At 45.7% G+C, this 20,693-nt stretch overlaps 1 protein-coding gene across 6 annotated transcripts in view; it reads right to left on the reverse strand.

The window, feature by feature from the left end:
• pds5a (PDS5 cohesin associated factor A) overlaps nt 1-20,693 on the reverse strand; it is a 35,849-nt gene that overhangs the window by 12,737 nt on the left and 2,419 nt on the right. For all 6 annotated transcript variants that reach the window (XM_088623106.1, XM_088622797.1, XM_088622880.1 and 3 more), the window contains exons 3-20: nt 13,411-13,614; nt 12,346-12,432; nt 11,197-11,294; nt 10,949-11,075; nt 9,743-9,823; nt 9,117-9,257; nt 8,726-8,841; nt 8,280-8,374; nt 7,644-7,789; nt 7,204-7,355; nt 5,972-6,085; nt 5,793-5,874; nt 4,731-4,779; nt 3,387-3,526; nt 2,132-2,247; nt 946-1,051; nt 657-817; nt 55-178 (exon numbers count right to left, since the gene is read on the reverse strand). In XM_088623106.1, the coding sequence (XP_088479232.1) occupies nt 55-178; nt 657-817; nt 946-1,051; nt 2,132-2,247; nt 3,387-3,526; nt 4,731-4,779; nt 5,793-5,874; nt 5,972-6,085; nt 7,204-7,355; nt 7,644-7,789; nt 8,280-8,374; nt 8,726-8,841; nt 9,117-9,257; nt 9,743-9,823; nt 10,949-11,075; nt 11,197-11,294; nt 12,346-12,432; nt 13,411-13,614 (2,139 nt within the window). The remainder of the gene's footprint in view (nt 1-54; nt 179-656; nt 818-945; nt 1,052-2,131; nt 2,248-3,386; nt 3,527-4,730; nt 4,780-5,792; nt 5,875-5,971; nt 6,086-7,203; nt 7,356-7,643; nt 7,790-8,279; nt 8,375-8,725; nt 8,842-9,116; nt 9,258-9,742; nt 9,824-10,948; nt 11,076-11,196; nt 11,295-12,345; nt 12,433-13,410; nt 13,615-20,693) is intronic.

Consider the following 20,693-nt stretch of genomic DNA (forward strand, 5'->3'; position numbering starts at 1 on the left):
CAGGAGCGTAAAGCCTGTGCCACTGTCCATCTGAAACCAAGTGTATTTCTTTACCTCAAAGATCTGAGCCAGCTGCACCTCCTTGTTGTGGAAGATGGCGTGTATGCAGTGCACCGCGTGCTTGGCCTGGTGTGGAGTGCCTCTCTTGGCCTTCTGGTGCAGGACAGGAATCAGGGTTCTGCGGACAAAGGAAGACAGCGTGTTCCCCAACAGCAGTCAGAGAGGAGTCCTGGCACCTGGCATCCCACCCTTGACTTCATGATGTGCATCTTCAAATATAACTGCAGTGAGCTCACTTCATCTCGGCTTTGCACATCTGACTTTGCAAGATAAACGTAAATCCAAATCATCCACTATTTTACAAAAAACATGCACGCCATTTATTTAAATGGAATGTTAAAGACCAGACCCTTGGACAAATAAGCTACCAAAAACCACATGGATCTAGGCAGGTCACATTTTTTCTCCTCTCGTTCGTCACTTCTTTTCTGAAATGTAAAACCTGAGGGCTGAAATGCAATTTTCTCGCATCAAACCACAATCACACAAATTTCCGGATTGTGTGGTTGACAATTTAGTTTCTGATCTGCCGAGACATTTGTCATTTTTCTTCATGAACTACATCACTCGGATCGGAGGATGAAGGGCGCCCTCACGATCGAATATGCTGCAGTTCCGTCTCGATCTTGTGTCCCGTGTTCCTGAAGATCTGGATAGCTGCCTCAGCCACCTTGTCATCTTCCATTTTCAGGCACTGCAGGAGGGACTCGTATGTCTCCGCCGAGTGGAAGGAGGTGGGATGAGTGAAAGACAGAACCTGCAATACAGGAAAACACAGTGAGGGAAAATAACTTAGAAGAGAGGTCCTTTAAGTAGCATATAAAAGAGTACAGTGGGGAAGAAAAGGTATGGAGAGAGAGCATGGAAACTGTGCTGTATTCTCACCTTGAGCAGCTCCAGTCCAGACCGAATAGCAGTGTCAGGAGTAACGCCCTCTTCCTCGTCATCCGCAGTACCCTCTATCGATTTATTCAGCAGCTTCACCAGAGCACTACAGCCCAAGATGAAAGTCACGCATTAAAATACACTTGCCCAGTGGTTGTTTTCACAAGGGGAAATTTAAAAACAAATCAGTAGGGAAAAAGCTCACTGGGCCACTGAACAGGAAATAAGCACATTTCTTGCACTGAACCTGAAGGAGGAACTATCTGCACTTGCTGCATGCTGACACTAGGTGTCAGTGCACGTCTCCCTGCTTTACTTGGGCAATCTTTGTGCTGCAACAGATGATTAATCCCTATACACATAACTGTTAATTTTTGCACAGAATTAAGACTCCATATTGTCTGATCTTGCTTTTACATTATCATGTAATTAACTCCCTAAAAAGCCTACCAGTTTAGCTGTAATACGGCTTGGAATTGGAAAACAAAAAATATCCCTGTTCTGGAATCTGTCCAAAGGAGAGCAAACAGGTTCTTTCTTGGGATAAAAGGAAACAGCATAAAAGGAAATAACCAACAGGTTAAAAGAGTTAGACCTTTTTAGTTTTCAAAACTAAAAGAAAAGTAGAGAGACTACAAGGGACCTAATTCAAGTATTCAAAATCCTCAAGGCAATGGCAAAGTCAGCTCTACGAATGACTTAGAATTGACAGTGAAACACCAGAGGATACAAATATTTACTGCTAGGCTATGCTTTTAAAAACCAAAAACATGGAGCCATGCACATAAACAAAGGGTTGTAGGATTTGGGAACAAACTACCTAGACGTGCTGTTGAAGAGACCACTGCTTCTTTAAAAATAGTTATACGAGTTCCTAAGAGCTTCCAAAAACTAAACAAGAAAATGGGCCAAACGTCTGTTCGGAAGTGTTTTAATCCTTGTATTGGCCATCCCTGAGGTTTTCTCAGAGATGGCCACTTTAGGATCCCGTTTAATTCTCACATTTATTTAAAAAACAAATAACACTTTCCTCTTGTCAGGGAGTTCGGAGCTATGCCAATGTGGCAGGCCTGTCAAGTCTGTGATCATGCTGAATCGGTTTCTGTGTGTAAATTTTAAAAGGGCTGTGCCCTGCTCTGCCCATGACAGGTACGAGCAGGTACGATGAAGGACTGCTGTGCCTTACCTGATGGCCTCTGAGTCGATGTGGACAGGTGCGATTCTTTCCAAGAGGAACTTCACCATTTCTAGGAACGGGTTGGTCGGTTGCTTAGGGTACGTCAATTTACGGGATATTTCTCTCTAAAAGAAATACATTTGATGTAACCAATCTTAGCACCAACTAAATAACACACCAAGCAGGTTTTAGTCTTACACCTTCAAAACTAGTAAAAACCGTGTGATGCGTCATACACCGGATTAAAAAGGCACGCAGCATTTTCAAAACGTTCATCTTAATGAATAACTTTAATCAACAATACCACTACCATTACGACTGATGAATTTTCAATTATGAAAAGAATGACTCATTTCTGGAAAGTACTTAGGACAGACTTTTTGGATTTGTGTGGGTGTCTGTTATCCTGCATCGACCACATTCAATGACATGTGCGATCATGGCCAGCTCAATGGGAGGACGTGCTGACAGACTGTGTGGACATCAGGCTCTTGCTGAGCTGGCTCATACTATAACCATTACGTTTGCCCCTCCGCTTCACACCCTCGCTGTTCTCCACTGGGGTGTGTCGCAGTACAGTGGCTGGCAGCCACACCAGCACTCTGCCTTGATCACCGCAGAGACTGAGAGACAGCACCCGAATTTAGCGAGAGCTTCACTGTACCAGGTGCACTGAGGGTATTTAAACCCTGTTCAATCTCTACTCGGTTAGGCGGCATTTACACACACACAATGTTCTGAGCCACAATTCCTCAGCCAGCAGCCATCTCACAGCTGGCAGCCCACTGAAGCCCAGCAGGTGTGAGCCTGGTCAGTACTGGGATGAGAGAGACCTCCTGGGAAAGCGAAGGTTGCTGCTGGAAGAGGTGTTAGTGGGACCAGTAGGGGGCACTCACCCTGTAGTCTGTGTGAGTCCTAATACCCCGGTATAGTGACGGAGGCACTATACTGTAAAATGGCGCCATTCTTTGGATGAAACGTAAAACTGAGGTCCTGACTGTGGTCATTAAATATCCCAGGGCGACAGCTGACCAGGGCTGGTGGGGCTCCCAGCAACCCCCTGGGGGTTCTTAGGCATGTTCAGGCTTAGGGTGTCGTCATCTAGAGACGCAACTCTTGTCCAAGCAGCACCGGACCTCAAGTACGGGAAACGCATAGCCTGTGACGCGTCAAAGACGGAGTCAGCCTTGACCTAGCTCCACCCACACATCCGGTTATTCCCTACTTCTCCAAAGTGTGCCGGGACAGGGAGGGAGACGCTTACCACACACACTTCCGCTTGCTTGCAGGAACAGGTGGGGCTGATCAGCAGCTCCAGCTGGGCCCTCAGCTTTTCGTCCTCCCCCAGCACCTGGTTAAACTTCTTCATGAAGTCCTGGGCCTTCCCTGGGTCCGGCAGGTTCTCTGGGAGAAACAACACGCTTCCTAATGAACAACCGGAAAGCTCAGAAAGGAGTTTGTCGGTAGTCTTCTTGCTTTTGCCCAGAAGACAAAAAGGAAAGGGATGCAGAAACACTGGTCCCTGGGAGGAAAAACCTCTCCTGGGAAGTGAATCAGATTCACAAAAGTGAGAGGAATTCTGCACCGCCTCAGTGGCAGCTACTGGCAGTACTTCACATGGGACAAAGTAATGCTCACGTTTTGTCTTAGAATTTGTCACCCGAGATCAGACCTGAGCAGCAAACTAGAAAAAAGTGTGGCTCGCCTGATGTCCACAGATCGATTAGCTATTAACAACGAAACGAGCAAGAAGGGTCAAACAGCCTTCTCGTATTACCCAGCACTCACGTCGGAGTAAAACAGAAATAAATATCCCAGGGTCAGAAATCATGCAATCAATTCCTGAAATCAAGCAGTAACTATCTGACAATGCTCAAGGAAAAAGGTGGAGCATCAGAGAGTGTGGAAGCCTTTCTATAAATTCTGTGACTATCACAATGTTAAGTTTTGATACTGCATCAGAGGATGGTCATCACTCTCTTCTCCTAGTTCCACCTTCTAATGAGTACACATTATAACAGCTACCTGAGCCTGTAAGCAATGCCATAGCAACTAACACTTGTATCATAAGGGATTATAGTTGATTATTTAAGTGATTCCAACTTTTTCCCTCAGTGTTGTTACAGAACAGGAGAAAACTGAAAAGACTGTTTTAAGTAATAGGTAATTAAAGACAAAGCAAATTCCTTCTGGAAAACAGAATTTTAACTTAAGCTACAAACAAGACTTTGTAAGCACAGCTCCTGACGTCTCATTAGAGATGCTTGTATTAACATTTTTCTAAACAGTAATATGAAAATATAGTTGTGCGTTTCTCTACTGAGTGGCCTTTCCCCTCAATCTAACACGCTTACAAAGCACCAACACGAGCCATAGGGTACCCGAGGGAGGAAAGGCGTGTCTCACTGATGCCGATATGAGCTCACAGACACCTGCCAAGCAACGGGTGAATGCTGTGCTGTAAGCTGCGTACATCATGGCCGAATCCAGCCTCTCCTGCCTCCTGGTACACTATGTGAATCTCAGGGACTAGTGGCAATGCATTCCTTATCCTCTATCAGTACAAGTTGAGAAAAGTGTCAGCGAGAGAAACGAAGAACACCCTTACTTGCTATTGTCATCAGCTTCCCAAACATGGCAGAACTGTTTGCTTCCGACTGCAGAAGGAAGAGAAGGCAGCTTTAGAGATAAATCTTATTTAATTCTAACTGTCATTGACAACTTTGGGGGGGGGGGGGGGGGGGGGGGGGGGAGATCACATTGGAAATGGGTTTTTTTTTATCGCAATTTCATTTGCAGGCTGCCTGTGCTGCACCACCAGGACCTACCAACCCATGCTGTCAATCTGTGTTGCCTCAGAGCGAAGGTATCAGCTTCTTCCCCTCTTGGAAAATATACTGTTTCCTACAAGTACTAATTTATCTAGCTGATGCTTTTATCCAAGGCAATTCCGATTGTGCCAATTTTTTCTGCCGGGAATTTTACTGGCACGATTCAAGTGAAGTATCTTGGTCAAGAGTACAACAGCAGTGCGGGACCTGCGATTCGAACCCACAACCTTCCAGTTATGAGTCCAGGACCCTGACCATTGCCCCACACTGCTGCTTCCTCCGCAGACCATGAGCAACACAGATTTTGGAGGACGTGAGGTGACCCTTCAATGCTTCGTGTCCTCTTACCGGAGAAAACAGCTCAGCTTATAAGAGCTGAGTGCACCTGGAAGAGGAGGTTCTGTGGCAACACCCAGGTACCTGGGAAGGTTATTTTACAGGTATTTTTTTCCTAAGTGTCATCGCTAAGACAAAGACCACCTCACACCCCTACCGTCCTCTCCGTGTCGGGGGGGGGGTGCTTCTGCAGGAAACAAAGAGGGAAGGAAGCTGAGATTCCACAGTTTTGTGGGATGGGAGGCAATTCCGGGGCTTAAGCAGCATGTGAGCTCTGTGTACCATGCAGGTCTTCGCCACTGTACAGAACGTGGAGCTCTGTTAGACCAACACGCCAGGCCAGCCAATGGATGGATGTGGATGGAAGATGTGGGATGAGAATTTCATCCAGTGGTGGAACACATGCTTTGCGAGGATGAGACCCCAGGCTCAATCTCCAAGGAGCTTTCCGAGACGAGCGTTAAACTCATAAGGACCGGGAAACAGGTGCAGAGTCGGCTTACGGTCGGCTGCTTATGTAGGTCCAGAAGCTCCCGAACGTGACTCCTCAGCATGTTTTGGCATTTCCACATTTCATTCAGTGCCCTGTGAAGCAGAACGAAAAGCAGTGAGAACCCCCGCTGTTGCGCCTCACGAGCCCCCCCGTGTGGTAACTGCTGACGGTCACGTTGAGAGCACTGACTTGACTGCGTTGGGGTCCAGGCTGGCGTACAGGTAGTACAGACACTTCATCTTCTCCTCCGTCTCCAGGTTGTGGGGGACCATGTACTGGGCGAAGATCTTTTCAACCAGCAACCTGACAGGAAGACGGCCAAAACAAAAACGTTTCACTCAGACATCTAACAGCTTCTTCTTTCTATGCTACATTCTTTTGCCGAGCACCCGTGGTCCCGTCGACAATATCCAGCCACTTTTAAGAATTCATTTCCAATTACATGTTCATGCAAATATTCCCAACATTACAGTCACATCCATAAAAGGAACAAAATGCTGTCTGACCCATTAAAAGCTCTCTTACTGAGCTTGCCAAGTCAACTCAAGTGTAAGAGTTCAACCTGAGAACCCCATCACACAGCTCTTGACACAACTTCACTCCACTTTGTTCACTACACTTTCTCTTGGGCTTTAATATTTGTCAGTGTTTTTAAAAAAGACCATTAGGTAAGATTTCACAGTCTGTGAAATGCAGTTCAATCTCCGTTTAAAGTATTGAGCCCAAGAGCCAGAGTTTCAGCCAGCTTTGGAGCTCTATTAGCTTAAGCTAAAAACTAGGAAGTTGATGAAAAGATCCATGACCAATGACCTGTAAATTTCTTCAAAATATGGCGCAAGCAATAAAATCAAGAAGAATTTGGAAGTCGGTTTTCTCCCCTGAATCTAGAATAGAAATTAATTATGTACATTTATTTCAAACCACCTGCCAAATGTGGAACCATCAACTGTTAATACACGTGCCTTAATGCTGTGACCTATATACAACTACAGGGGATGTCTTCAGAGACGACTTGTCAGGTCTCTTTACACTGCAATGCCCACAGTGCCAACAGCAGAGCTAGGGCACTGTAAGCCAAAAATATCCTTGATGAGCCGCCCAAACCCAGTGGCTCTTGGCCAACCAAGTGCCGCAATGTGAGGAAACCCAGTCACATATAGCAGACGATTCTGCTCAGACTGTAACCTGTAATCTCAATTAATCAGAATATATAATTAAATACACAGTCTTTATATAGACTTTCATGCTTAAGCTCCAAGTGTGAGTATTTGCCAGTTTTGAAGTTACCCGAGCTACGGCACAATTCTCTTAACACACATAGATGCTGTGCTCGCTGGTGTTCTGGGTCAGAGCTCAGTTCACACCACACCAGCCACAGCAGGAAGAGGCTCAGGCGTCCTGGCTGTCGAACTCGAACTCACTTGTCATCGATGCTGTTCTGGTAGTAGATATGGAGCAGCTTGTCCTTGATCCAGCTGACCTTCTGGGCTGCCTCTTTCCCTGCCTCGTGGTGCAGACAGTACTTCTTGTACAGCTGCGCAAGTCCCATCATCGCTTCCTTCCTCACCCGCCACTGACCGAGACAGACAGGCAGACAGATGTCACCCAAAAAGGACGAAGCTGGAGTTTCTTTCTTCACAGAGTGCAGTGTCACGCAAAGGTCTCTCTAAATTCACTTCAATCAAGACCATCGATTCCAAGCCACTCGGGAGAGAGACAGTGACCGCCAAGTAGACTTGAATTACCCCAAACTGTGTCGGGTAAACATTACACCCGTGCCTGGTTTAAATGAGCACATTGTTGCGGTTTCTTACGGTAATTGTTGCTCATCGTATTCCAGCCGGTCTCAGGCAGTACTCACCCTCTTGTCCAGCGTCCTCTCCCGCACGAATCCCAGCAGCTGGTCGTTCACTAGAGACAGGTCCTTCTTGCCAGCGTTTATTATGGTCACAATCACATCATGCCGAATGGCCTCCTCGGGGTCATGAGACCTGACCTTCAGAAACTCTGGAAAGAGGAGCGCAGGGACACTTGTGGTGATTTTTTTGGACCTTCATAAATTTGGGACCTGCTTACTCTTAGGCCACCTCTGCTCACTGCTACCATTTCCTTCCTACTTGTACAGCAGGAAGAAAACCAAACACCTGCCTCTGAGCTTGTAATGGCCATCTGGCTTTTTCCACAGGTTGAGCCCAAAGTGCCAATGAGAGACATCAGAGGAAAAAGAAAGACAACCTCACATGCATCACTTCAATCACACTGGCAAGTCACCTCCCAGAAAGGCCACTGCTGCTTAGCAGAAGGAGGATTTGCAAGTCTAAGGCTTTCCCGGCATCCCAACGATTCACGCATTGTTAATTCTGTATTTAAAACAAACCTTTTATACCACGATGATATTGCAATGAAACCTGAAACTGACTTTTGCATTTGAGCTGTATTTTTTAGGCTGAGGTGTATGGCAAATACCCTGCTCGTGTGAAATGCAAGGCCGGCATACCTGTGAGATCTTTGGCTAAATCTGGATGGTTCATCAAGCAGTGGCTGGCAAACTTGACACACTCCAGCCGGACAGGCACGTGAATGTCGTTGAACCTGAAGACGGCAAAGCGAAACTAAAACAGACTGCACACCTGTGCCATATAGGCAGTGGGAGCTAAATGCTCAGGCATCATTCAATCCTAATTAAAATGTACTCCCATAAACACAGTACAGCAGAGTTACTCACTTAATGAAATCCCACAAAGAAAAGCAGAAATGACAACAAAGTATAACAGAAGTGAACAATACGTTCGGGACATGAGTCCTTTTTGGATCTTGTTATATAAGCTTTTTTAAGAAAGTGATTTTTAAAAATTCTACCACATGAAAAGGATTTTATATTTCAGCCATGAGGATAGGTTCTGAGAAATAAAGGAGGACATCACCAAGAAAGGAATCCATTACCTCCCGAGAAAGCACTGCCAGAGTGGGCGATTTTGGGTAGCGAGCTCCGAGTCCTTCGCACCAAACAGCTTGGCCAGCAGGCGGACGACAGCCAGTCGCTCCTCACCATCGTTGCTCTAAATTATCGTTCAAGAATAATAAGACGAGCATTACGTTTCAATGAGCCCGAGGCAAAAACAGACTGCCAACAGAAACTAATCAGTTTGAGGACTCCTAAAACTGAACTGCGCTACTGCAACTCATCAATACAACAAACTGGATGCTGACAACAACTGAAAACCCTTCAGAGAAGTCCAGGTTTGATGTACTGCAGAAATAAAAGGCAGAAAAAGGTAAAAATAAAAAGCGTTACAGTAAAGTGTTATTCACTCTGTAGTAAAAAACCTCCGACCTTCAGTTTGAACTCCAGCTGTGGCATCACAGACATGAGAAGTAGGGGATCGATGGCGAAGAGCTCTTGAATCAGGTCGAACACGTGTTCGGACAGATCACTGACTGAGGATTTCCCCAGCACCAGAACCTGATTAAAAAACTACAACACGGGAATAATACTCACACACTGCACAACACAGGCACAGGGTCATACCGAGCTCTGCCTAAACGCTGTTAAAACAACCCCCCATTAGAGAAGAACTACTCAACCTTCATGGCTTGTGGGTCTAATACTCTTCTGAAAGACGAAGTAGATCAGGTACCACAAATTGCACAAGACCTGGCTACCAATATGGATAGTTACGACTTCATTTTGACCCTTTTGTTTAATCTATACGTCAAATATTTACAGTATTTAAGCTACACTATTAGTATTAGTACACTAGTACAGTATTAGTATTTTAATTACTAATGCATAATAAATTACATGATACTTCACAAGTTTAAATGAAAAACAACCTTGATTTAAAGAAAGGACTCGCCGCAGCCTGTGCTCTGCTTATCCAGAAGGGAAGTAATACAAGCCCCCTCTGCATATAAAACAATATACTGCTGCTTGAAAGAATGAACACGGTCACCACTCACGTTGGCAATGCACGTCTCAATCGTCTGCACAGTCCTCTTCAGGAGGATTTTTGCGAGATCGTACGCTTGCTTATTTAAGTTCTGCAAGATGAGAGATCGAGGCGTCAGACCACATCAACATTTCAAGAAAGAAGTGTGGCACAAAAAGTGTGTGTGTGTGTGGGGGGGGGGAGGCAGACCGCAACAAATCTATATTTGGAACAGTAGTATAGTACCTGAAGTAATTGGCGCAACAAAAGCAACTCTTGTTGAGGTAATAACAGAACAGTCTGACGCTGATTAACGATTCATAAGGCAAGGACTTCACCTGAGGCGGGCGTGCGGCATGCACACCCTGCAATTTAATTAGCACTTAAATTCAAGTAACATTTGAATGAAAATCAGCGGTTTGTGGAACTTGTGCCGCACTTCACTTGAGTCAAGAGTTTTTGTTTTAATGCTGTCAGCAATAAGCAATCTTAGCACTTCGTTTTACCGGCAAGTGCCTCTGTGACACCCATTCAGTGGGCAGAAAACAGCCATCAACCACCAACTGTTTGCAAGACTTCACACAAAATCAGTCCCGAACCGAATGAAATATATTAAAATTACTTCTTGTGCATTACGTTCAATAGGAAGCATATTCTTGTGCAATCATGACACTGGCAGGGGGTGATGAAACTCAGTCTTTTCCTATTATTCATCAGCTACATATACAACAGCTTTCCCATCACAGCTGTCATTGCATTTCAACAATTTATTAGGGTAATTAGAGATCAACAGTCACGGATTCTAGTGGTCACTGAATGATGTGACAACGTGTGACTGGGTCAGGCTTTCACACAATAATAAACCCCCCCCTCAGCAAAGAAGATTTATAAAGAAGGGACTGGAGCTTCCTAAACTGCTTTGAATGATTTGGACTAAGTCTAATAAGGGGATTGAACCTGCTGAAGAGGAGCTCCAGCATTAATTTTCCTTGGCTATTCCAACGATACAAGAAAATGAAAATTAGTGTTCGAATTATAATCCATTTTGGACCTCATCTGGAGCACCAAACAAAACGCATGCAGTGGTGAAAACCCCTTTCCTCTCTCCTTCTCGCCAGGCAAAGAGGATTTATTTCATGGCTTCCCATGAAACGTGTTATACAGACTCCGGACAGGTGTCCTTCCAGTGTTTTAAGTCTTAATGACTGAAGATGGTGGAGCTGGGGAGCAGACCGACCTTGTGTGCGGGAATGAGATTGATGAGAATGGAATCCAGTAGTTCCTGAGTCACCCCATCACCCTCCATGATGATAGAACTCATCAAATCCAACATGTGCATCTGCACCTTCTGGTTGTGGCTGTTGCTGAAGGGAGGGAAAGGGAAAGAGTGGAATAAAAAGGGAGTAAAACAGGGATATCGGTAAACAATGCAAAACGAGATAAAGAATGCAAAAACGAGAGGTGGCATAAAAAAAAAAAACTTACTTGATGACAGAGAAGAGAGTCTTAAACAGCTGAATGAAAATCTCGTTGCAATCCTCCAGCTCAAAGCATATGTTGTAAGACTTCACCCAAGCTAAGTTCTTGAACAGAAAAATGAGACGTGTTTAAGGACCTACAGCAGTGGCAAAGCATAAAAAAATACTTGAAAAAAAACGACTGGACTTTTTCATTAAGATTTGTTTCTTACTGCTGCAGCACTCTGGATTTGTAAAGCCTAAAAAATACTGATCTAGATCTGTTCAGATATGTATACGCTAGAGAACGCTTTCATTACATGAACATGCCAATCTTGTTCTTTTAATGCGCAAAAGTCTCTTTTTTCAGATATCACCTGCACCGCGTCTCCAAATGCTCAGTATCACCTTATCTACAGAGCGCATGGGGTCAAATGTTACAGGACACAGGTGCCACTGGGAACCCAAGAGCCATCTTACGCTTAAATTATCACCCGGAGATATATTTTAAGTATTGTTTATATTAATGATACAGTGGAACACTTTATTGGTGTTGATTGTTAAGTACAGCACTCTGTCAAAGACACTGTACAAGTACTTTGACAGGATTTACTTTTGTACCCTTGGAGTCCCTTGTCAAAAGCCTCCTGGGATGGATAAAGCATAACTTATATTTTTCTATGGTCTCTGCTGCACTTGACACCTTGTAAGCCCAAGCATTGACACTCAAGAGATTGATGCCACACGTACATTGACCATTCCTGTATCCGACACATTTATTAAACTGCAGCCTCTCTGCTCTCAATCGCAGTGCAGAACTGAAATCAGGATATTGATCTAAGCCTGGATTTAAGAATTAAGGAGCTGCTTAAAAACTCTACAGTAAGTGCACTGCAAGGGCTGTAACTTGAGTAACCCAGGTTTAGTGTATAGCTTCGATAATCACCCTGGAACAAAAGTGATACAAACTAGTCCTATAAGTACAATGATGCCTTTGATCCACCCTTAAGGACTGATAGAAAATAAGCAACAAACATCATTGTGAAAATAACCAAATCAAAAAGTAGGATTGATAAAAACTCTAACACGTCTTCAGTATGAGCTTCATCTCAGCCCTGTGGTCCTTGTGTGCAGCCTGAAAAAGAGAACGGGCACACATGGTGTCACCTGGACGCACCTCTAACAGGTAGAAGTATCTGTTGAACTGTGGGCTCTTGGTGTCCTCCAGCCCCTTCAGCTGCCGTGTGATGAATAAGAAAATGTCCTGGAGAGAGAGAGAGAGAAACAACACGGTCAAGTGACCAGAACTGCAGAGCCCCAGGTACCCCAGAGCCAGGACCTGGCAGCCAGTCCTGAGCAATGACTCCCGGGGTCTCCCTTCATGGCCACGCAACCAGATTACACCAGGGGGGTCCAAGACTGGACTGATCGCTTCTTGCTGCAAAACTCGAGCAGGCTGGTGCAACTATTCCATAAGAACCTCCTCAGCTCTGAGAACACGCTTTCCAATTCACTGCATCAAGGATTAAAAATCCGACACTTAGGACACAAGCATCTGTTGGAAACATCAAGCAATTACCTTACACAACATTCAAGCCGTTCAGGCTTTCTTTTTCTGTTTTGATGATGTGCGCCTGCAGTAACAGGCTCCCAACCCTAGCCTCTGCGCTGGTATCTCCCTGCCTTTCAGTGCACTCAAGGCCTTGCTTCACAAACCAATTTTCTCGAAAATAACTGGAAACACGGCTTCGGTAAGAGAATCCTACTCAGAAAAGGCAGCAAAACGGATGTGTTGCATTGGCTTGTATTGTAAGTACTGTGTATTCAAGAAGAAAGTAGGGGCTATTTTTACAAGCATCATCATCATCACTATTCTCTACAAGCGGTTTTTCCCCCACCACAGGAATTTCCAGGAACAGAACTCCTGTGTAAAATGAGGTAAAAGTGTATATTCAAACAGTGACGTACAGTAAGCTGAAGCAGTGAATGAGCAATATGTTTAAGGAACAATTACCCTGGCCAGTATCTAGAACAGTCTAATAAATTGGATTCTGATGCTATGATGCTGTGTGCCATCTTAAGAGACATCAGTACGCCTGTAGCTGTACCAGTGTTATACAGTGCTTTCCAAACCTAGACCAGGCACTGCTCAGAAAATCCAAGAACTGCCTTGTTTCAGAAACAGGGCATCTACACTGCAGCGGCAGCTGTTCGTCAGCTGAAACCGCGAGGGAGAGCGTACCTTGAGCTTGTCGTGGGAGGTGTAGGGCGCCTCGGGAGCGTAGATCCTGAAGATGTCAGCCAGACAGCAGGCCACCAGGAGGCGCACGTCCTTGTTGGGGTTCCTGAGGAAGAACTCGGAGGCCAGGTGCAGGGCCAGGGGAAGGTACTGCTGCTTCTCGTCCTCCGAGTCCTGGTCCATGTCCATAAACGTTTTCACCACCATCTGGCGGGCAGACAGACAGGCGCGTACATTTGATCAGCCCTATTTTTAACTAGACAAAGGGGTCTCCTGGCCCAGCGGCATCGTTGCAGTGGAAAACCCAACCACCAGACTGCAGAAACATCCTTCAAGAACTGATCTAATCAGGGGAGGCACAGTGGGACATTGTGAGACATTGCTGTCTCGCAGTGCTGGTGTCCAGGGTTCACTTCTGGTCTTCGGGTGCTATTTGAGTGGTTTGTTCTCTATTCCCCCCCACCCCACAGTCAACACTCTACTGAGTTAATTGGCATCTGTAAAACTGGCTCGGGTGCGAGTGTGTGTGCCCTGGGATGGACTGGCATCCTGCTCAGGGTGCATCTTTCCCTACTCCCGACGCTTGACAGGGTAGACTCTAGCTAACCTGCGACCCTATATTGGATAAACTGGCAAGGAAAAGGATGGACGGGTAAAAATAATTCCTTATACTTATATAGCACTTTTCTGGACACTCCACTCAAAGCACTTTACAGGTAATGGGGATCCCCTCCACCACCACCAATGTGCAGCCCCACCTGGATGATGTGACGGCAGCCACAGTGCACCAGTACCCTCACCACACATCAGCTATCAGTGGGGAGGAGAGCAGAGTAATGAAGCCAATTCACAGATGGGGATTATTACGAGGCCATGATTGGTAAGGGCCAGTGGGAACTTTGCCAAGGACGCTGGGGTTACACCCCTACTCTTTTAGAGAAATGCCCTGGGATTTTTAATGACCACAGAGTCAGGACCTTAGTTTTACAAAGGGCGGCACTTTTTTATGGTATAATAGGCCATTATACTGCATACATCACTATACTGAGGCATTAGGACCCACACTAGCACCACTAACACCTCTTCCAGCAGCAACCTTAGTTTTTCCCAGGAGGTCTCCCATCCAGGTGCTGACCAGACTCAGCCACCTGCTGAGCTTCAGTGGGTTGCCAGTTGTGAGTTGCAGGGTGATATAGCTCCTACCTAGGATGGCTGATCAAATTGGTTCTAAAACTACAAATACCAAAAGGTGGAGACGTCAGGCACAGCCGGGCCAAACCTGTGACTAAAAAATGCCCCAGATAGAAACTTATCCAGTTTAAGTTTGTGCTGTAACTCATTCTAAACACATATGGCAGAACAACGATTGAACGATGATTGAAGAACAAAGACGATCCAATCCTGCAAACAGTCTGTTTAAAGCTAAAGACAACAGCTGTAACAGTTGAGCCAGTAAGCAGGGGTTTTCCCCAGTTAGGGTTCAGCGCTCAATCAACAGACTAAACAGACAAAAGTAACCGTACACCACAGTCATAATCATTCCCACAATCAAAAACATCCTCAAACGTAACCGCTTAATCTTCTGCTGTCAGTCAGTCAAGTCATGGACTGTTGTAAGCTGAACTGACCAAAGACAGTAGGATTGCTGGAACCAACCAGTTTAAAATCAGTGAGTCTTACATTGCACTGTGTGTTGCCTGTCTTAACTCAGGGGTTCCCAATTCTGGTCTTGGGGGCCAACATGCCTGCTGGTTCCCGTTCCAACCAAGCACTCAATCACACAACTGAATCTTTAACTGACTTAAACAGTAGGATAAATCTGAACCGCCTTTAGATCCTAAACCTGTTGAGAGGATGCCTTTTAATTGTATTTTGTTGGGGAAAAAAAAAACTTGAAACTATCTCTATCAAGCAACTTGATCATTCAATTAAGCTTCAAGGAGGTAATTAAGCTCATCAGGCACGAGGGCCTGGAGGGTCAGGATTGGGAACCCCTGCCGGACTGGAGTCCGCACGGACCCGGTGTCAGCCGAGAGCGCCCGAGCTGTGGCCGTCTCGCTGGGGTCTGCGTCCACAGACACAGACAACAGACCCCACGGCTCCAAAAGGGTTCTTTTACTCTGGAAAGTATTTGAAAAAAAAAAAAAAAAGATTTGTAAACTGCTGCTAGTGTCTTTAAACTGGTATGCAATTATTCGTATACTGGCCGGTTATTTTCCCCCCACCACTGTCTAGGAAGCGCTCAGTCCTAAAACCGCAGTGCGAGAGCTAGTTTCCTCCTGAAAGCACCACAGTAAAGCACGCTGCTCCCTGATGCATTCTAGCCCTCTAACGAGCTAACCAAGTATCCTGGTCTTTAAGCATTGCGGCCCAGGGCCTAATTCACTTGCTTGCGCAGACGTGTGTCTCCGCGGCAGAGGGCAGATGGTAGTGTGGCAGGGAACTGTGCGCACTGGCAATTCCTCAGCCTCGTCAAGAGGTTTCAGACGAGCCAAAACTCCTTGTGTCCGGCTTTCAGAACCAGTTTGAGGACCCCGCTTGGGGCTCGGCAAAGCACGGATCTGGTAAAAATTCCCCCTTTCTTTACGCCCGATTACTCACGGTCTCGGGGCTTTTCAGAAAACGGATTTTTCATTGTCAAGTGGTTGAGGCTTCACCCCAGCCTAAGGATAACGCTTGGGTGAATCATTACCCTTATTAGGAGGGCTTTAGGACCCAGAGGATCTTTCTTCTGGCTGATAAACCCTCCACAGCCTGAGCAGCAGCCAACAGGGAGAGAGGAAGGGGGATGGGAAGGGGTGGAGGCGGGGTTGCTGTGCTTCACTCCAACACGGTTTTTCCTGCTGGAGAGCAAGACCTGTGCTCCTGGCTCCTCAGAAAGCTCAACAAGCGTAGATTAAAACCTCCTGGAGCGCCCCTTTCATCCCCCCCCAAATAATCCATGGGGGTCTCCATCTCTCCCAAGGAGCTGTCTTCCTTAGGAAGACCAGTATGAAATGGAAAGAGCCCGCTGTTATAAAGGGAAGTAGTGTCCTTGAAAAGCTCAAATACTGCATGGAAACCTGCACAGGTCAGGTCAGGTCCTGATCGCCTCGCCAGGTCAAAACTGCATCAGGCAGGATTGGTCACAGTCCTTATCTTATGGGAAGCTGCCTTCAGTAGTTCACAAAAACAGTTCAGTTCTGTTTACGGTCATGTGCACAAGTGCATATGAAATGCTTATTTGCATGTACTGTATGCTCCAAAATAAAGACACCAAAAAACAAACAGAACAGCAGCAGCTGCAAGTTAAATAACATACAACTTAAAAAACCAGCAGTGTGAGCCCGGGGTTGGGGGTAGAGTTCAGTAATCTGACAGCTTGTGGGAAGAAACGGTCTCTGAATCTGCAAGCTTGTGCCTTTATGCTCCTATAACGCTGACCTGAGGGAAGGGGGGAGACAAAGGAGGAACCAGGATGACTGGTAGCCTTAACGATACCTTATCCTTAGTTGTAAAAAACGAAATAAAAAAATAAAAAAAACAGTTTCTTCTCACACACTGCCACTGTTTCAGAAGCTTCTCTGTGTTTTAAGATGCATCATGCTCTATGTGCAGGGCTACAGCAGACCCATCTCACACTTCTCTCCCTCCTCTAAAGACCCCTTTCATCATCAGATACAGGACAATTTTGGGAAGGAGAAGGCCTGGCTGGCAGAAATAATTTTTAATCCACCTGAAGGAGATCACTTGTAATCCTTACATTCCACTTCTTCTCCCTGGGTAGCTTCCCTGCTTTGCTCAAATGCAAGTGCATTGAAAATTTGTTAATCCTTTAATTTCTTATTCAGAATGAGGAACATCCCCAAACTAGCCTGGTGTTACAGCAACACAGGATGCAGTGTGGTGGTGGGGGGGTGGGGGGATCTCACTGATGTCCCCCTCACTGGTATGCTGGAGGCATCTTTCAATTCCTACATGCAGCTTACAGGACTGGCATGGTACCCAGCGCTACAGTCTCACAGCTCTTGGATCCTGCACCTGGACTGGTGAATCTTCTGTTCGGATCGTGCTGGTTATCTCTGTGCTCACGACCGTTTTCTCCAGGGGCTTGTTTCCTTCCCCTTTGCCAAGTCAGACTGACTAGGCTAACTGCGTCTCCAAATGACCCCAGTGTGCTTGTACGTCTATCCCGCGATGAACTGGCATCCCCTCCAGGGTGTAGCTGCTGTAGTCCTGCCCCTCATGCTCCCGGGTAAGACTGCATCCACACAAGGAATAAGCGGCACTCTAATCGTGAAAATGACGCTCCTATCAGGCTTTCGTGCCAACATCTACTTTCCAACCACACCATCACCTCTGACCAGTAAACAGAACGAGGTTAGAGAAAAAACATGGCCCATAACTGCACTGTGGGAAAAATAATGAGGGTGTTTTATAATAATTATAATAATTGCTTACACTTATATAGCACTTTTCTGGACACTCCACTCAAAGCGCTTTACAGGTAATGGGGATCCCCTCCACCACCACCAATGTGCAGCCCCACCTGGATGATGTGACGGCAGCCATAGTGCGCCAGAACGCTCACCACACATCAGCTATCAGTGGGGAGGAGAGCAGAGTAATGAAGCCAATTCATAGAGGGGGATTATTAGGAGGCCATGATTGGTAAGGGCCAGTGGGAAACTTGGCCAGGACGCCGGGGTTACACCCCTACTCTTTTCGAGAAACGCCCAGGGATTTTTAATGACCACAGAGAGTCAGGACCTCGGTTTTACGTCTCATCCAAATTGTAGCTCTAAAAACAGCTTGGCAGTTTTCTGCAGCTCCACAAACTCAAAATTGGGGTGAACACCAAAATATGATATTCCTTATCAGGAGACAATCAATAAATAAAAAAAAAACGACTTCGTAGTTAGCTCCAATTTAATTTCTTACAGTTAGTTCTGAAGCAGAGTAATTACATGCTTGGCTGAACTGACACAGAGTGATCCTTTTAGTTCCCCACCCCTCCCAAACACACCATATTATTGTTTTCTGGAAAACACATGTGTGCCTGTTGAGTCTACCAATGAAAATACAAGCAGTTTTATTTTTTATTCACCAGTGCACTGATTGTTTTCCAAAAGAGTGTCTCTGTTCTGGTATCACATCTACAAACGTGTAATTCAACTCCCGTTTCTTAGTATTGTATGGGATGCAAAAACTACAATGCTGTGTTCAGGCATCGGTGTGGATTAGGGATAAGGTACTGGACTGGTAGGGCTCAAATCCATTGGGTTAGCACTGTCCCTGTGAGCAAGTACTTCATTCAGATTGCTTCTGTAAAAGGCCCAGCTGGAAGAATGTCTAAAAATTGATTTGGACCACTCTTGATAAAAACATTAATGGAAAGTTAGTTAGATGTCTCTGTGCTACTGTTAAATAGAAAACTTTTGTAGGCTGTGATCTGTCTGAACAACACATGCCTAGTGGTAACATATCTCAGTTTTATTTCCTTACCCTTTAAACCAGTATACTATACAGTCTGCTATTTTTATTATACGACACGTTCTCATCTGCTGTTTTTATTGATATTGCCAGCTGTTCGCTGCTATTGAGTAGCAGTGTAACAATGAATATGATAACGAATCTTTTTTTGAGGCAGACATCTGTGTATAGGTGGCAATATATACGAGGCTGAAACAATACAAGTGGAACAATGTACAGACAGCTGAGTGCTCGATTGCAAGTCTCTCACCACATTCTATCGCTGCAATACTGAAGTGCAGAAGCCACTCTTGGGACCAGCCACAAGGGACCCATGGCCCCGTTTATTCAGTTATAACTTAAACCTCACTCTAGATTCAATAAACTGTAAGTGCAAGGAGAACGGCCTGGCAGATCCAGTCTAATCGCGTGGCACGAAGGCCACTTGCTCGATAATCAGGGCCAACAAATCCACAACGCTTTGCACAGCTATCCAAACCGGAGCACCTTCAGCCCTTCCCATTGAAGAATTCCACTTTAACTGGCTCCTTCATTACTAAATTGATAAGCAGGAGAATCACAGAGGTGATGGGCATCGCACTGCATTGCATTCACTGGAATGGACAGGAAGGGGAGTGGGCTGAGCAATGCTGACCCAGAGCAGTGTGAAATCTTCATTGCCAGCACGCAGAGGGGTTTTCTGGTTTACAAACTGGGCTGAAGGGCTCTTAAACCCAAAGAGCAGGGGCAAGAACCAGAGCTGGAAAAACCGCTCATAGCAGGAGAGAAATACGATTCACCTGGTGAGGGAGTCCAGGACGAATACAAATAACCATCACTTCCTGCTTTTATTTACCGGTCAAAACGCCGGCGGTAGGTTGTTACCCGTCTGGAATGGCAATTCAAATAAAAAAAGAAAACTGAACCCTGCACTGAATCTGAATGATCATTCCATGGAGGTCACCATTACAACACTGGAAAACACTACCTGCTATAAACTCCCGCCAACGAGGCAGACCCGAAGTGTCCAGTGTTAAAAAACTCAAAATCCAACGGGTCTTGATTGGGTCTGCCTCTAATTTACCAGGACAACCGAAACCTATCAAAAGCAGCATTGCAATGCCTTCAAAGAGCTACGAGAAATGGAACTCTTTTCTTTATGAAGACGGACAAAACACACGGCTATGAACAGGCACAAGCTCTCCGGCTGCGCACTAGTGTTTTCAAGACAAATTGGGAAAATTCTGCAAAAGATCCGAAAACAGTTTAGTCGAAGAGAATGCAAACTAGGTGCATTAAACGGAACGAGAGCAGATCCCCAGACACCCATCAGTAGAGAAGATCCTGATGTTTGCGCCATGTTAAGCCTCGTGGTTGCCGATTTGTAGACATGAGTTTCAGAGAGCCACGGGCAGAGAGCTGCACAACTCTTGAGACAGGTGCACATCTAGACTTCATCTGGTTACCAAATAACACTCGGGGCACTCTTTGAAAGTAGGGGGGCGTTAACCCTCTCTGCTTGGGCCTTGTACAATGTTGCCTGCCTCAAGCTCTCTCCTTAATTAGGCTGAAGGACCTGAAAACGTATCCACCTGTCCTGCTCTGTACATAGTCACGTGTGTCCCAGGTGGGTGCTGCACTTCAGTGATGAAGCAGGTCCCCTCCTGTACGTCAAGTGCTTCAAAGACTCTCTCGCATGATCAGATCGATATAAAGGCAAAGCCTTGTAGCACCTGATCACATGGTGCAGCACAACTAGGCCCAGTACATACACATACACACAGCTATTTCCCGAAGTAACAACAGGTCAGCAAAGGTCCTGCACTCTTAATGTT

This window comes from Lepisosteus platostomus, chromosome 1 (assembly GCF_059453375.1).
Source record: "Lepisosteus platostomus isolate fLepPlt1 chromosome 1, fLepPlt1.hap1, whole genome shotgun sequence".
NCBI classification, from domain to species: domain Eukaryota; kingdom Metazoa; phylum Chordata; class Actinopteri; order Semionotiformes; family Lepisosteidae; genus Lepisosteus; species Lepisosteus platostomus.